The 18,637-nt window shown below is 42.2% G+C and overlaps 1 protein-coding gene across 1 annotated transcript in view; it reads left to right on the top strand.

The window, feature by feature from the left end:
- The window catches only part of LOC119648011 (receptor-type guanylate cyclase Gyc76C-like), a 405,069-nt gene that overhangs the window by 289,282 nt on the left and 97,150 nt on the right, over nucleotides 1-18,637 (top strand). The window contains exons 3-5 of the mRNA XM_038049411.1: nucleotides 2,440-2,684; nucleotides 2,754-2,951; nucleotides 10,465-10,530. Of these exons, the coding sequence (XP_037905339.1) occupies nucleotides 2,493-2,684; nucleotides 2,754-2,951; nucleotides 10,465-10,530 (456 nt within the window). The 5' untranslated portion in view covers nucleotides 2,440-2,492. The remainder of the gene's footprint in view (nucleotides 1-2,439; nucleotides 2,685-2,753; nucleotides 2,952-10,464; nucleotides 10,531-18,637) is intronic.

Raw genomic sequence — 18,637 nt, 5'->3', positions numbered from 1 at the left:
TTCTATCATAGATATTGCCCTTATAGACTTTCCGGGTGGGATCATCCTCATCCATACGGATTAAGTGACCCGCCCACCGTAACCTATTGAGCCGGATTTTATCCACAACCAGACGGTCATAGTATCGCTCATAGATTTCGTCGTTATGTAGGATACGGAATCGTCCATCTTCCAAATTCCAAATTCTTCGGAGGATTCTTCTTTCGAACGCGGCCAAGATTTCGTAATTTTTCTTGCTAAGAACCCAAGTCTCCGAGGAATACATAAGGACTGGCAAGATCATAGTCTTGTACAGTAAGAGCTTTGACCCTATGGTGAGACGTTTCGAGCGAAACAGTTTTTGTAAGCTGAAATAGCTGATGGCTGCCAACAACCCTACGCAGATTTCATCGTTGTAGCTATTATCGATTGTGATTTTCGACCCTAGATAGGAGAAATTGTCAACGGTCTCAAAATTGTAGTCTTCTCTCTTTATTCTTCCCGTTTGACCAGTGCGGTTTTATGTTGTTGGTTGGTTGGTTTTTGGTGCTGACGTTGCCACCATATACTTTGTCTTGTCTTCATTGATGTGCAGCCCAAGATCTCGCGCCGCCTGCTCGATTTGGATGAAGGCAATTTATACGTCTCGGATGGTTCTTCTCATGATGTCGATATCGTCAGCATAGGCCAGTATTTGGGTGGACTTAAAGAGGATCTTACCTCTTGCATTTGCCTCAGCATCATGGATCAGTTTCTCCAGGGCCAGGTTACGCATGATACATGATGTACACCGCTGCTGATGTCAAATGGTCTTGAGAGTGATCCTGCTGCTTTTACCTGGCATCGCCTTGGTTAGGGTCAGCCTAATCTTATAAATTTCCCCGGGATACCGAATTCTCTCATGGCCGTGTATAGTTTTACCCTGGCTATGCTATCATAGGTGGCTTTAAAGTCGATGAAGAGATGGTGCAACTGATGTCCATATTCCAATAATTTTTCCATGGCTTGTCGCAGAGAGAAAATCTGATCTGTTGCTGATTTGCCTGGAGTGAAGCCTCTTTGGTATAGGCTGATGATGATGTTCTGGACCTATGGGGCTATCCGACCAAGCAAGCAAGATGAGCATCGAGGTGTGTAAGGCTTCTTCCTGCTGATTTGTTGGTAAAACTTGCACGCCTGGCGGTTCCTCTTCATAATTTTCGAGTTCACAGACCTGTTAGTTCTCCCAGGCTTCCTTTTCCGTCTGTGACGGAATTCGTGATAAGTATCCGCGCGTGCCCTTTCGTCCGATTTTTCTAAACATGAGAAGGCTTAATCTTATCTTCGCTCAAAGTAGCCACAGAAACTAAGGGACCGAAAATGCAGTTAACAGACCCAGTAGCAGTACTACAATGTTGGCGAAGTCGATATAATTGCAGATTCCCCGTATGTGTGAAATACTAAGAACATAAACAGTAAACCACTAAGGTTAGCAGTAACCGATAAAAGCCTAAACTTGTTCAGTATTAAGCAGTGCCATTCTGTGGACCAGACGCAAGTTTTTCATCGGCATTGCGCCCGTGGCTCAGATTTATTAAAGAAATTAAAAAAAAATGTCTTCAGAGATTGAGAATTTAACCGAACTTCATTCTGCAAAGGACGATTCTTCGCCAATATTTCTCACTATCTTTCGGATAAATGATATTTCAATACGTTGAACCGCAACTCGACAATTGGCGGCCAAAACTATTAAATGTTTATACGGTGAATCTTATCTCTTTAAATTTGTAGTTATGGATTCTGAAAACTGTGACAGGTGCCTGAGCAACATGCCTTTAGGGGCAGTAGATTCGCTAATCAAACAAACACATATAGTTTTTGGGAAATTCGTTTAGTAATCATGACGCACTAATTTTTCCACATTATTACGCAAAGAAAAATTTGGCATGAACTGGTTGCTAATGTCAGTGTTATCTCCTGAGATTTGGCCTGTCTGCTGAGCTAATCTGGATAAATACTCGTAAATTCCTGGAGTTTCGGCTAATATTATCATAACTAAGGCTGAAGTCTATCTTATTGTGCCCGATAGCGTGATGGGCTCGGGAGTCGTTGTGAACCCTATCAGTATTTGTGTTGTTAACTCGGGGGGATAACGAAAATCGAACAAATTCTTAACAATATATTATGAAAAAACTGAACCGTCCACTGTCAAACGAAAAAAAAGTTCTCAGGTACAATTAATCTCTTTGAAGTTATGAATACTTGAAGGGCAAGTAAGCAGAAAAAGACGCGACATGTTTTCCTCACAATGCCCTGCCCCTGAAAATGCCACCTTTCCCCTATCTGGGAGACAATGGTGTGGACAATTTTTTCAAATAAATGAGTTATTCAAAGAATCTTCCACTGCCGAACAATATTTATCATTAAAATTGAATTAAAACCAAAATTTCTAATTTCTTCCCCATATTTTTCTCTTTACAGCGGGAAAATACTATTCATAGGAGTCGCGCCGATCGGCCCCGCCCTAGGGGGCCATGACGCGTTGGCCCTTTAAGCTGCTCCTACTGCTCTCGGTGGCAGCAGCTCTTGTCCCGAGTGTCAACACGTATCGCGATCGCGATAATCGTACAGTACTAACAGTTGGCTATCTAACGGCCATCAAAGGAGAGATGAAGGATAAGCAAGGACTTGCTATATCGGGAGCTCTGACGATGGCTTTAGATGAGGTATGAGTTGAATTGTTTAAATCAACAAAAAACTAAGGAAACCAATGATTTCTCCATTTTTCTTTTCAGATTAACAACGACAAAAATCTTCTGCCAAATGTTAAATTAGAACTACGTTGGAATGACACTCGGGGCGATACTGTCCTAGCTACCAGAGCTATGACTGAAATGATCTGTGATGGAATTGCAACATTTTTCGGTCCCGAAGGTCCTTGCTATGTTGAAGCTATTGTATCACAAAGTCGAAATATTCCAATGATTTCATATGTAAGTATCGATTATAATTTGTTTTTTTTTTTCATGGAAAATGGAGATATCACACACTGATAGTTCTAGTTGATCCAAAGGCTACATTACTACCCACACAGAAGCTTCCTTTTATCTATATTTGACGTAAAGCAATAATGGGAAGCATTAGAGATTGGAGGCACAGTTTGATGAGCGAGTATAAATCGCCCATTTCTAAATTTATCCCATATGAATAATAACGGCCTGACTCCTCTAATATTTCGACCTACGGCAGCATTTTATCACCCAAATATTTGCCATAACTTTCATTTCACCGCTATCAAATGTCGAATCCAAATGACTTTACCCACATACACACATGTCATTATCTCTAATGATTTATAACTTGGGAGTAAATACCCTTTTTACACCCCAGAGATAATTTTATTAGGTTTCTCCGTCAACTACTTGAAAATTTTCCTGATATTCATATATATGATGTCGCCATTTTACTATACTTGTCACTTCTCTAAATAATGCCGCATTTTGCCTTGAAAGTGGAAAATTTATGATACCTAGGCAAACTACTTCATCTTACATTTTTATGCCCTTCGAGCCTCGTCAGTGGGTTTTCTTTTCCTGCCTTCACATACCTAAGTGTGCTCTTCGTACTGAAGGATCGAATCTCTTGTTCCACGTAAATGAGGAAAGCTGGCATGAACTGTTCAGACTCTTTGAAGGATCTTCTCGCAACCGATAGAGAAATGTCGTATTCTTAACGAAAGGGACACTTATTTATGAGGTTCTTAGGTGCACGCATAAGCTTTGTAATATCTTCCTCAATTTCAGCTCGCATATATTTTCTCTAAAGAGTGTTATGAAATTTAAGGATTATTCAAATTTGAGGCGAAGACAGTTATACAGGAGCTCCTTAAAATATTCAGAAGTGTTCCTTCCTTCGAATCCTTTCTTTCCTCTTTCAACTGCAAGCTGTAGCTGAGTATAGTATGCTTGAAATGAATGAAGTGGATTTCAGGAATTCAATGAGACACATGGTTACGTTTCCTTTTTTTGCTCTTTGACAAGAGCCTTACATTGGAACTTGGGAATATCATCTTTCTCATTTGGATTTATCAAGGATCGATAAATGGTTGTCTTCATTTTGCTGAGTTAGCAATATTGCATGCATGCGTTATACATCTTCAAAAAATCGGGCGATAACTTCGTCCAGGAAATTCAAGTGAAAACGGCCTTACATTCGAGTCTGAAGCCTGAAGTAAATTTTCAAACTTAAGGATTGGGGGAAGCAATTTATTTCTACTCTTGAATATAATTCGAATCATGTTGTGTTTGCTATTATATATATACATGGATCGACTACTACTAGTAGCCACTTTCGGTCACGCTGCTCCCAGGGCAGAGATGAGGCATCGTCTGATCAGTTGCCTCTGCGCCGGACGAAATCGTCAGTCGATTTTTTTTATTAACCTGTCTTGTCTTTTTTGTCATTCCTCATTATCATCGTGGCATTACAGCCTGACGTCGAGCTCTGGTCCCTGGATCGTTGTCCTCCAATTGTCTCACGACCTCAAATCTTGGAAGCCCAGTAGTTGTTCGACTTCTATATATATTGTGCTCTCGGTCTTCCTCGTAGTCTCACTCCGTTGACACGTCGTCCATTTATTCATCATGGTCGCGAAATGCTCCAAAAATTTGCCGCAGGACTTTCCTTTCGAATCTGTTTAGCAAATTTTCGGAGGCTTGGGTTAGGCTCCAGGTTTTCACAATCATAGCATAGCACTGGTCGTATGATGGTTTTGTATACGTGGAGCGATTACTTCGATTTCATTATGGGAAGCACCGAGAAGAAAGTCATATTTGCTAGCTTGACTTCGTCCGTCTCATTGTCACTACAGGCTGCTACCCAGATATATAGCTCTCTACGAATTCGATGCTGAAGCCCCCTAAGTTGATGCTCGAATAAGCTGGCGTCCTACTCCTTGATTGCATCATTATTTTCGTTTTATCCTCATAGTCCAACTTTTTTCACAGTAGTGTCAAGGGTATGCAGAAGTTCCCCTGCGTTGGTCAGTTTTCGAGACATGATGTTGATGTCTACGCTAACAATAATTTCGACTTAATCAGTAGCGTCCCGATGGTGTTGGTATCCTTTGCTCGGATATCGCGTTCGAGTGCTAGGTTGAAGACCGTCGCCGCCAGGCCATCGCCCTGCAACAAACCAGTACGTGTTTCAGAAGGATCAGTCGACCTGTTCTGGATCCTGTGTGATGTCAGTCGTATTAGTTTAGCTGTTATACCAAATTCCAGCACTAAGTTGTATAGTACTGCATGATCTATACTGTAGTGCTCTTCAATGAGTCGTTCGGTGTATGGTCCTATTTTATTCTCCAGAATTTTCGCCACATTTTATAGGACGAATAGTCTAGTGAAATGGCTGTATAGTTTTCACAGTGCTATCTATCTCCCTTTTTGTAGATGGGACAGATGATGCTCTTGCGCCAGTCGTCTGGAGTCTCCTCTTCCTCCCAGATTCGCATCAGTAGTTGGTGTATCGCATTTAGTAGATCCGTTCTACCGTTCTCGTCCGCGCCAGGCGCTTTGTTTGATTTCAGTGACCGCACGGCGAAACCAACTTCCGAGGATGTGTAGTGGGGCCAGGATCACAAATACTGCCATCGATTTAGGCTACTTGTGTGGGGGGAAACTGTTCAAAATAGGACGCCCAGCGTTTGTTGATGTTGTCGGCATTGCCGATGATGTTTCCATCTTTATCCTTGCAGAGGCTAGTCCTAGGTTGATAACCGTTCTTAATTGTATTCACTAGTCTATATGCTTGTATGGTGTTTCTATTAGATAGGTTTTTATTAATGTTTAGCAACTGGTCGTCAAAATGTTTCCGTTTCTTACGTCTAATTATTGTATTCGAAATTTATCGTAGCTCAGCATACTTTTCTTTTTCGGCTGTGGTTGCACGTTAGATATATTATCTGTAGGCTTCGTTCTTTGTGCCGAGTAATATTCTGCATTCACGATTTGACGATGAATCAATTCAATTCACGTCCGCCGGGATCTGTATCCCACGACCTTTTCTACGATATCCTTGATGGTGCCTTTGGATCCTCCCCAGAAATCATGAACATCTGTGTTGCTTATGTCGTATAGCATAGGGGATAGTTTTTCCTCCAGGATATATCCTGTATATGTCTTGCACTGTAGCATCTCTCAGGAGTTTATCATCCCCAAAGATTTAGGTAGGGCTGGTTTCCAATTGGTGCACTGAAGAGATTCGATATGTTTTGTCGCTCTGAATCACAGTTTACTCACCAATCGTACATCCAATACACTGGACGCACATCTTTTACCAATGAGGACGTGGTTGACGGTATATGTGTCTGGTGATTTCCAGGTCTATTTGTGAATACGCCGGTGCGGGAGGTATGTGGAGCTTACGACAAGATTGTCATTCCTCCTAACAGCATTTCTGCGATCACATTCTCGTCAAATGCTTCCACTGGTCAACCTAGCATTCTTATCGCGGGAAATTATTGGGAAAAATTGGCCCAGTCAATGCTGTTATTGTCAGGATAAAACTATAGATTCTGACAACTTTGAAGTTCTTCCCAAAGACGGTTTGGATGACACCACACAATAGTTGTGATTAATTTGTAGTAACCTTATTTCTACACTACGCTTAATTCTCTCCGGAATCTGCCGCGGTATGCCGGTGGTAGACACTTTCTTTCCTCTGGTAAAGCATACATTCAGAGTAAGCGTTGCACTCCTGGAATATCAGGTCTGTAAATCTTTTACAGTTTGTGTATCTTCATAAGCTCTGCTAAACACCCTAATTACTCACTCTTACAACCTGAGTAGTACGAATTGCTTTTCTAATTCCTCGTGTATGTCCCTCTTCGTCGCAAATTCACTATTTTTTTTGCATTATATGAACCTGTTCCCTCAAAGGCTTTTCCAACTTCTAGAGATTTCATACCAGGACAACTTTTCAGCTCCAGCAACTGACACTTCCTCCAAGGCCTTTCAGGTTCGAATTAGATTCTTACTTCTAGAGAATATCGACGTATACTTTATCATCTATTTTGCAAATAATAATGAATTCGGGTTGTATTCGTTTTTTGCTTGCAGCTTCTTACCATCCTTGGTCCGCACCTCCGTATGTTACTTTTCGGGGTTTTGCCTTCTTGGCATTTGAGCCTAATGTCCCTGCTTACCTTTGACATTTTGTTCGGTTTTCACTTCTCCCAGTAGAAGGCTTTTTTACCTTTTATGGCCCTACAAAGATCCGAAGGAATTGTTCGCTACTTCTCTACTTCTCTTTTCTAGCTTACCCCTCCTTAGGATTTGAGGGAGCGTCACCTGCGTCTCCTGTGTAACGTTTGCTTTCCTCGTTGCATTTCCTTCATCTCTGGCACTGTTGTACCGAACCATTGCGGCTCCGACCATGTGCACAATATGTTTGTCCTTTATCAATTCGGCAAATTCAATTGTCTTCCCTCGAAGCTGGACAGCAGTTGATATGTTCATATTCATGTAATAAATTTCTTTTGGTTTTCTCTTTATTCGCTTCAATATTTGGCCTTCAGGATGTGCTTCGTCCGCTGTTCACAGACTAAAAGTGTCTGATTTTTGGCTTATGGCAAAAGCCCGACAAAGTGTCCCCTCGCCAACTTCGGTACTTAACTTACATCAGCCAATTCACATTGGACATTCAACACGTGTCCGGTAAAGACAACTTAGGGGCTTTGTCCCGGATCTTCGAGATCAACATTCCAGCCACAGTCGATTTTTCGGTAATCGCTGTGGCCCAGAAGGATGACCCAGTTTTCAGAGTCTGCAATCGAAATTGAAGGAGATCCCTATCTTCGGTTCACATTTCTCTATCTACTGTGAAATCTCTGAAAGGTGACCTAGGCAATATATTTTGACCGATTTTTTAAAGAAGTGTTTCGCGGAATGTTTCCTTCAGTCGACCAGTAGTATTTGGTGGTGATTCCACAACAACTGGCTCGATATGGTGTTGCTATTTATTGCTAATAACACTCCCTGACTGTCGATTGATAGGGCTCCGCCAGTTTTGTCGGAAAATTCTTCTGTTGCCAATAAAATGGCGTACATATCTGCCTTTCCTACTCAGCCTTGGAGGGATAGAAATTCGTGGACTAGCAACCTACATATTTTGAAAATGCATTGCTACCGAAACGTCAACAACGCTTCGGATAAGGACTGGCTACAACCTTTGGCTATCGAAAACGGTTAATGATTGGTTTCCGGAATGTGCATGCGCTGCTCAACAAGGGCAACGAGGGTACTGAGAATTATTGCTTTTTTCCAGAAGAAACTGGACATTTCGAGCCTAAGCGAAATAAGATGGTGGGATTCTTGCCGCTTTAATGGCAATGCGCTTTTGTATCCTGGAAAGTCATGTGCAAATCCGGTGTCGGATTTTTTCTGTCGGCTAACGAAAGGTGCGTTCTCTTGACCTAGATGTCGGTTTTTGAAAGGATTCTGACTGCAAGATTCCAGTTCAGGTTAAGAGGCATCACAATTCTACAACGCTACGTATCAACCGAGGCTGCATATTTAGTGGAGAAGGATGCTTTCTATGAACATTTAAACACGGTTCAGGTGAGGCTTCCTAAAGCTGACATTGTGGTCGTGATAAGTGATCTGAACGCTAAGGTGGGCTCTGACAATACCTTGCTCGGACATGTGAAGCAGAAACACAGTCATGGCGATCCTAATGATGATGGTGGGAGGTTTACGGATTTCTGCAGCTTCCATGTCCTCGTCATTGGTGGCATATTGTTCAAGCACAGCGCCTGCCATAAGGTTAGTTGGGTTTAAGGTGACCAACATCATACGATTAATCAGATCGACCAGTTTGCGATCAGCAGTAGATTTAGGAGTTGTTTCCTGGATATGCGTAACAACCATCTCAACCATCTCCCTGAGGACCACAGTTAAGTCTTTGAGGGTTTAACGTCAGCATCTGTCTTGCGACTTAATCCCACGGTCTTCTTAAGACACGGATTGATTTTGTGACCACAATTAGAACCCCGCTGAGACAAGCAACAACGGTACCAGTCTATACCAAGTGCATGGCTTAGCGTTCATATTGGTGGATGCAAGACATACCTAAATCTCTACCGAACTAAGGAGTACGGCACCCGTGTTGAAACGCAACACCACGCCGAGGCCCGAAGGTCTCTTCTCGCTTGAGCATAACCACAACCCCATGAAACTCCCACTAGGGGGCCTACCGCAAACAACCGAGCTGTACTCACATACAACGGGAGTTCAACCGAAGTATGAGAGTCCAGAGGTTATCCCGGTTCCCATGGTACCAGTATACCCCTGGTAAGGTTTCGTGGCCAATTACCACTTCAGATGAGTCCCCGTGCAGACTCGGGTCTAATCGCCCTAATTAGGCGTTTGGAGCATTCGCCTACTGCATCACGGCCCGCAAGCCAAAGTGAGTACAGCGTCTCCCGGTGCCACCACTATGGAGGTTCTCCTCGGCCACTTGGTTTTGGTTTGGCCGACAGGGTTGCCTCCCCGTCTTCCTCACCGCCACCTTTGAACACCAATCCCCTGAGCCCCACAATGCATTTACGTTTGACTGCTGTGGGAATCTTTCACCACTTCAGCATGTAATGAATCCAACTCATCAATAGCGGATTGATTCCATGCTGTCTTACCACGTCGGAAATTACTGCGGCCGAGACAGGGTCCAAGGATCCAAGGTGTGTAGAGATTTCGCTTTCTCAATATTTGTTGTAAGCTCATGGAGTGTTGTCGCCAGAGATTTGCCTTTCTGGTAGGTATAATGGCTGCAATGAATGTATCCGTTGTTAGGAAAGATCGGAAAGATCAGTCACCAAGCCGACCGGCTCCTGCCAATTATCGGTTTCGGACTATAAATTTGACCTTCCATTTGGTGATAAAGTAGCTTGCTCATAGACTAGTCCGGAAAATCTCCTGCATTTCCCTCATCTACTCCTTAAGACGTTGCAATTATACTCAGTTATCAGGCAAACATCTAGTGAATTATGGGAAGCCTCTATTTAGATAGAAGTTCCTCCTCTCTCCATCTTGATGTTAGATGCTAGAATCTTTTTGTAGTTACTAATGGACCCGAATTTATTTACAGCCACCATTCATTCTGCTTTGTAATCAATAACTCAGCCGCCATGTCTTTGTTCCATAAAATTATCAACTTAAAACTCAAGTACATTTTATTATTGACAATTTCTGATGAGAAAACGAAATACATAATAAAATGAAAATATAATTTCACTTTGAAGCTGTTGCTTGTTGTTATAATTTTCCATGAGGTCAATGAAATGCTATCTGAAATTTTTTCAATAAATATCTAGACACAATTGAAATGTTGGCGCTTACTCAATTCATAGTTTCAATTTTTATTCCATTAATGCGTGTGATATCTGTCTTAGTTTTTTTACCTTCAACCGTTTTGCAAATTCAATTGATACATTGGACCCTATTTTTTCAGAAATGTTCCGACTATATGGCATCATCCATACCAACATTTGCCAGAACTGAACCTCCAGATACACAGGTGAGTAAATAGTCAAAAGAAAACATAAAATTCTTCGCTACAATACCGTTCTATTGGCATTTCATTGCTTTGTTTAGTTGTGGAAATATTCGCACAGAAATATCAATTGCTTTAATTAATTTTATGGTAGTCGTTCTGTACGTGCTCGAACTCTTTCTTATCAGACAATGCATTATCTGGACTTCCATATGTACTCATATTTATGCTTGCGCGCACATATATATGGGAATCATTCAGGGCGTATCAGTTGAATTGATAATCTATGTCATTATATTAATTGATAAGCATTCCAAAAAGTGTTTGTTGGTTTTCCTTTCCCAGTAAGTCTAAATTTAGAACCGACTTGAAGAAATGGAGGAGCGAAAAGTACTAGCCTCGCTTATCAACCAGTGGGTGTAAATTTGGCTGATAATGTTTTTTCCAAAACTGTAAGCACACATCTACATCGGGCGCTCTTCCAATGCAGGGTGTACTCGTATTCCGCTTACACTGAGATTATGTCAATTTGTTCTTCTAGAATGAAATGCTTCCTGAGTCGCTGGGCTGATTCCTGAAAATGTCACCCTCTATCCGACGCGACATGCATATCTTCCCTCAACATCCACTATCTTTCTACTTACTCCTCAATTTATTTAGCTCAGTTTTGTGCCCTCTGCCCAGACGCTACTTAACACATTTTACCGTCGACTTTTCCTTTAACTGTACCACCAACTCGCGGTCTCATTTTCCCCGTTGCTACCTCCGAACATAAACTTATTATTTACAGAAATATTATCATATTCCACCCTGTTCCCACACTTTAAGCCTACCGAAAACTGAGCAAGAAAACCAACCTACATAATTGAAATTAAACTTAAACACGAGCGAAACATTGTTGATAAGTTGGAGGGTCTTTATTTGTCAACTCATCGAGGGTTATAAACTCTCGGAGCCACCGTATTACGTACGGATTACTAATCCGCGGCAAACGCGTTAAGTGGAGAAGGTGAATTACGCATTATTAACAACCTTCGTAAAGTATTTATAGAATATTGAAGCAATATCTGAACCTTGAAAAAAATTCGTTTATGAACTTAGCGTAGGTAAATATTGCTTTATTTATGAGTTTTTGCAACTTCCTAGATATATGAAAATTTAGCTAATGGAATAGAGTCTAAAGTTTAATATATGATAATATATACATTTACTGGATTGAATATCTTTAGATGCAATATAATATACTGCTTCGTTAGTAGAGTTAAATCTAGAGCTGGTCAATTACTCAGTTTCAACGGTTTGTTTTTCAATAGTGTGGTCCTAGTTTTTGAAGCAACTTCCTGACTAGGAGGTTTAGATGAGAAACTACGTCTCCCTTTATAATCTGTGATCTTGGGTCACTCTAATCGTTTTGATTTTAACATGCCAAAACGCTACTTTGGGGAACTTCTCGAGAACTTTATTATTGTAAAACAGGTCCAATATCTCTTTGTCTATCTTTTGTTTTTAACGTATGTGAACAGTTTTATAAGCCACTGGCTCATTCATACCAACTAAGTTGGGGATCTTCAATTTGTCCGTGCTGGCTGAGCACATCATGCCACTTCCACTGTGGCAGGGACCGAGGTGTATCTCGTAAGTCCACCGGCGGTGGAGTTCTAATTGTAATAAAAAATACACTTCGCGCCGAACTCGCCTTTTTATTCTCTGGCTCTCCTTATAACCGTGTTGTGTTTATTGGATCTTGTATAATCGTCCCCCGTACTTACCTTTTCACCTGTACGAAGAATTGTTTGACAGTTTGTCTGAACTCCTTACTGTCAGATTCTTTTCCCTACCTTTCTTCCTTTGTGCAGACTTTAACCCTCCATCCTTCACTAGCGTTCCAATTTTTTCTTCTCTGATCGCCACCTCTCTTTATCTCCTTGCATATCCCTGTATCCCCCCCTTGAATTTGAAGCGGAGTTCTCACATTCAAACTCCAAAACTGCGTGTAAATCTACTAAGTTCAACTTTCGCAAAGCCAACTTTGACAGTCTGTTACGATAAGAGTATTGCGTTGCATCACCTTGGCACCAAGACGGTCACTAAGGCTGTTAACCAACCAAACTCCCCTATCAGGTGTGCCAGTCGTGAACGCCGACTGCGCAAGATAATATATGGAACTGGACGGCACTTGCTGGAGCTAACCCGAATGCTAGCGGTTCGGCATCATGTGGGCTGGGGTTCTTGATTCTCACATACTACCTCCTTGTCAGGACACAGAGATTTAATCACGTTCCTTGACTCAGAACTCAACCGAACAAAACCCACCTCCCAACGCCATAGAGCTGCCATTCGTTTAGTGCACGCTTGTGTTCGTTAGGTGCAACCAGTTCCGTTGAGTTTTCTTCATTGCACTTGTACATGGCTTTATACTCCTTAGCAAGAAGGGCATCGGAAACTAGCCCCACGATCACCATCACAGCCCGTGCAAATTAGAAAGCTTGACGTCTCTCAACTAGCGTAAGGCGCTCACGAGGGGGCTCCATGCAAAGACCATCAGCTCTTACCTCCTCGCCAAAGAGCAGAACAGGCTGCTCTGCGATCATTAGAAGACGCCGCCTGCTAGATGTAGGACCACTAGCGTTTGCTATTAGCCAACTTAGGGCGGAAACTCCAGCTACAACCTGGAGCAAAAGCTCATCTTTGAGATGCGTAACTATGGTTTCGACTCGATTATTGTCTCGCCAACCCATATGGGACGCAAAGTCGGAATTCTCTTCTTAGTGAGGATGACAACTTCGATTCGTCCCAGCGCAAACTTAAAAATATGAACAGTCATCCACTTACGCGTCACATCAATATGCCCAATACGCTTTGCGTCTATTCACCAGCAGGTCCTCCGACAAGTGCCACAAAATCATCTGAATCACCGATTAAGCGCGACTCTTCTGACATGTAGAGTCTTAGCAGACTATTGTAAGAAGTATTTTAGAGGTCCGGTCTTAGGATGGATCCCTACGCTACAATCAATTCTCCTCTGACTCCCTAGCGTACCATAGAGCCAAGAGCGCTTTCTCAGATGATCTGCGTTACGAAAAACATCTCCCCGCCAGTGGTGCTGGTGATGTGCCACAGCTTGATGAATCGCATTCGCGACTTGCATGAATTGTCTTGGGGATAAGTCTCCGGCAGCACATATCGCTTTAACGAGGCTACTCCCAATGAGCTTTTTGAGAGCAGATGACAACTCAGGGTCGCCTTTCCCTCTACTGATTAGTGCAATCCTCGTCACCTTTCAGAGGGAAGGAAAAATGCCTTCTTTCGCGAAAACGTTGAATGTACCGAGCAGTAGGTCTGGTGGATGTTGAAGCACCAGTGTGTATACTGCTGCCGGATTACCATCGATTCGAGGCGCCCCCAATTCTTTTATAGAAAAAAGTTGCCCATCCTCCCCATCTTCAACGATGCTGTCGTCAACCCGTACTGGAAGTGTGAGAACAGTGCCCTGCAATACCGTCCATTTGCCCGATCTTAATTGGGCCAACGAGCTCTGTTTCTATTTATCTCGGTGCTACATGTTTTCTCCCGGTCGTTTGAGCAATATGTCAAGCAGCAAAGTTTGTCACACTTCTTTCAGTGATTAGTAATATCCGCCAGCATCAGTGCTACTATCGGAATGTGATCAACTTATTCCGACCCTCGCCGCCAGTGAGTCGAAACTCGAAATTACCTTATAGTAGCTTCTAAATTCAAATAATGAGAAAATGAACGTTGCAGAAAGCTACAAGAATTGTGTGACCGTATAGTCGAAACCCAGCTAACCTTATGGAAAACCTTGTACTCGAACAACGTTCTGCTAGTAATTGGACGATAAAAGTTATAGAAGTCCATAAAGATTTCACTATTGTCGCTGCGTCCGCCAAAACCGTGTTCTACCATCATATGCTGGAGGAAGGTGCTGTTCGACCGAAATTTGATATTTTGATATCCAATCAACTGACTGTTCCTTCCGACATGTTTCCCAAAGTAAGGGAAGAGAAGTGCGCTGAAAAGTTATACCATATTACTTCTCTTAACCTCAGAGTGTAACAGAGGCAGCAGGTAACATTTTGGTTCAAATTTGAGCATTCTCTGACTGCCAGAATTTGGAAACTTCCGCTATTAATACAGAGGACTAGGTACTGTAACGATTGTCTGTCTGTCGGTCTGTCGGTCTGTCACACGGACTTCCAAAACGGCTAAACCGATCCGAACGAAATTTGGTGAACAGATGAGAAGTATAAAATGCCGCGCATATAGTGAGTGACATAAATTCAGGTGGAGTTTAAAGGGGGGCTCCCGAAACATGCAAAGGCGGGATTTAAAAAATTGTTTCACCGGATGTAGTTGTGTGAAATGAAAGATCTCGATTAGTACTTTCTGAAGCTGATATTAGTTTTGACGTGCATTGTAAAGTACGTGAGTAAACAGTCAAAGTGTACACACTTAAACTGAGACAGGACTCATTTTCGCAAACTACCTAACCCAAAATTCCGAAAAAAAATCGCTTAAATGAAGTCTAGGCCTCAAAATATGTGCCATTTCGATATCTCCTCAAATAAACTTACTAATAGTATATAATCAATTTTTAGAAGTTGACTGAAAAACCCCCCTTAAATTCATCCCAGGAGTACTAGATTTTGCTCCGAATGCATAGAATGCAGTACCGTGCATATATGTGCCAAGTTTCACGAAAATCGGGCTATTGGTGTCAAAGTTATAGTAGTTCAAACTTATCAATTTCGGGCAGTGTGAAGCGTCTGAGGTTGACTATTATCAATAGAGGGCTTTCTATCAAATGATTTATTTAAAACGCTTTCTAAAAAATAAAGGGCAATGGAATTTTTAACTATGTACACCCGGAACTGTCACTCATCGCTCCTCACATATAGAAACACAAAACCTTTTATACCTGCACCGTCAAGCTTCTGGTTTCACTACCTATTATTTAAATGTATTCTTTCCTCTGAAGACGTACTTTCTCCCATTGTTTTTGTGATATATATTACTTATTTGCGAATCTCGTATTCTTCATAAATACGAATTATTGACAATAGAAAAAAAATCTGCTATACTTAAAATTCAAATATCCTTCGTTCAATTCAACTGACCTAATCAATAGATATCAACGCGAGCTGCTCTTTCGCGGCAGAGGAAACGCAAGGGATAAGGAACATAGTCCCATTCGCTCAGGGAAATTAATACTAAGTTCTAAGATACACAAGATTAATAATACTAATAAATTACACAACAAAATTAATAAGTAATAAACTCGTACCTAAATTCCGTAATATGTGAACCCAGTTGATAGAAGCTACAACTCAACGTGTGAGTAAACTTTTAGCACTTTCACAATATCCTATTCGATCTCCTCTCCTGTTATGTCCCTTCTTTCTCTGCGTACCTATCTTGGTTCACAACAGAGGTCCTCAATAACATTCGCCTGAAATATGCACTACACAAGAAATTTCGGGGTTTTAAGAATGACGCGGACCTTGCTCACTTTAAGGCTATGCACTCCATTGTGAAGTCGATGATTAAAAAAACGCATAAAAGGTACTTGTTGGGCGTTAAAGTTGCCCTTGCCCGGGATAACTTGAAACCGTTTTGGTCTTAGACTCGCTATTCGCGTAATCGCACTCAATCTCCCTCTTCATCTATTAGTTTTGCTGACTCCACTGCCAACTCCCCACAACAATCCTGCGACCTTCTCTGCTCATATTTTTCTTCCATGTTTTCTCTCTCTCACTCCACCCTCTACGGCTCTTCTAACTGCAGACTGCTCCGAATCTCTAGCCATTTCTCTTCTTATACCTTCCTTAGTTGAGTTCCTCATTGGTAATCTTCACACCAATGTCTGAGCTGACTCCGATGGGCTTCCTAACTTCTTCCTTTTTAAGTGTAAAAAACACATTTCCCTACTCCTAATCTACAACAAAAGTCTAAAAGAATGCTACTTCTCTGGAAAGAGGCCCTTATCATCCCTATCCTCAAGAGCGGAGACATTGCTCTTGCTATGAACTACCGCCCCATCTCTTTTCTTTCCTTTTGCTCCAAAATTCTCGAGAGGTACATCAACGATTGGTTGACCGCGCACTCATTATCAAAGAGCAGCACGGTTTCGTGAAACATAGATCTACAGTTTCAAACCTTCTGGTCTTTACCAACTTCGTTGCTAAATACTTTAATTTACGACAGAAGGTACATGACATTTATAGTGATTTCTCCCCTAGCCTTTGATACCGTTGAGAAATAATATTCTCCTCTCCAAACTGTCCCTCCTGAACTTCTCTCCCTCAATCATCTCCTGGCTTCTATCTCTCATATTTTTCCTGCAGAGTTTCTTTTCATGGTTACTCATCTCGTTCCTTCTCTCCTTCCTCTGGTGTTCCCCAAGGCGCTATATTTGACTCTACTCCTCCTGTTTTTTATCAATGACCTCATCTCCATCCTCATCTGCCCGTGTTTGCTTTACGTAGACGACCTTAAATTATTTGCTTCTGTTTCGTCTCCGCTCGACTGTGCTCTGTTGCAATCCAACCTTGATACTCTAGTCGGTTGGTGTTCCGTTAACAATCTGACACTTTTTTTTTTTTGGGTAGGGTAGGTGAATGCATTTACGCACACAGTGTTGGACTCCCGATTCGGTACGTCGTCGGACTACCAACTAAACACCTCCCCATCGTCAGAGAGCTAGCCTGGAACCGTTTGTCACATTACTTCGGCCAGCCCCCGAACTCTCCCGCTTTGCGGAGCGTTCAAATCAGGGAATTCCTTTCACCAATGGGAGGGGAGAGGAGGAAGGGAACTGTCAGTTCAAGGAACCCCCTGCCATCCGGCTCCTCCACCGGTCGAGTTCTATCTTCTTAGCAACGAGAAGGACCCGAACGTAATGGGCAACACGGTTCTAGCTATCAGCAATCCTCAGCATCTCTTCCACAATGTTGTCTGGAGAGAGATCCCCTGTGTTTAAATAGAGCTGCTGACGAACCCCATCCCACCTTCCGCAAGAAAAAAAAGTGTGGTGGGCATCGTCCACAACTCCATTGCAAAACACACAATCCGGAGAACGCGCCTTTCCAATCTTGTGCAGGTAAGACTGAAAATCTCCATGCCCACTTAAAAATTGGGTAAGGAAATAGTCAGTTTCACCATGCTTCCGATTCAGCCACGCACCTAAGTTGCCGATGAATCGCGCAGTCCATCTGCCTCTAGTTTCATTTTGCCAAGAGAGCTGCCACTCGTCTGACACTGAATGTCAAACAAATGCCACTGGATGTGCTATTCGCTTAAACCCTCCCCGACATCCTTTTCCTATTCTGATAGTTGTCAAATACTTTCACTACTGATCTACTCCTTGCAAGACCTGTTTGTAATATCCGACGGCAAACTTCGTTTCAATTCGCACTTCGGTGATGAGATGCAATCATAGCGAGCTCTACTTTGGATTTCGATGCAGGTGCGCATGTGACATTTGGCTTCATCATATGTCACTCTGATAATAGCTATTAGTTTCTCCAGAATGCTCCTCCTGCGCTGTTCCGCAATGTTCCGAAGAGTATTAATTTGATTGGAGAACTCGAAGTGGAAACGAACCTGGTTTCTGTCCAACAAAATTTTCGAGGTGTTTTGTGATATATATTATTAAAAGATGATTTCAGCTAATATTCTCTCCAGTTGTAGTAATCACCCTTCTTCAGAATTTTAATGGTCATCCCCGTTTTCTGCTCACTGGGAGATATCTCATATCCCCAGCACTTGCAAATGAGTGGAAGTCCAATAAAAATTTCACAGAATTTACAGATGCAAGGATGAAAAGGAGGAAGAGATATGCATGTGCATTAATTTGGAGGAGTAGTCAAAACCCGTATGTTATGGTGCCTAGCCATTTCATCATCCACTAGAGGTGCAACTTCAGCAGGTGATACGGCTGAGCGCAGATGTGAAATGCTTCTTCCACCTCTTCAACTGCTCCTCGTGACGAAGAGTCCGCCGCTAATGTCCCTTACAAGACCATCGAAATATTTGCGACAACTCCCAAATCCACTATATAACCAACCTGATTGCCAATCGAATGAATTTACTTTATGGGAAAAAGGCGGTGGAA

This window comes from Hermetia illucens, chromosome 2, assembly GCF_905115235.1.
Source record: "Hermetia illucens chromosome 2, iHerIll2.2.curated.20191125, whole genome shotgun sequence".
Classification (NCBI taxonomy): Eukaryota; Metazoa; Arthropoda; class Insecta; order Diptera; family Stratiomyidae; genus Hermetia; species Hermetia illucens.
Note: the sequence above shows the minus strand (reverse complement) of the source record. Positions and strands in the feature narration are given on the sequence as shown.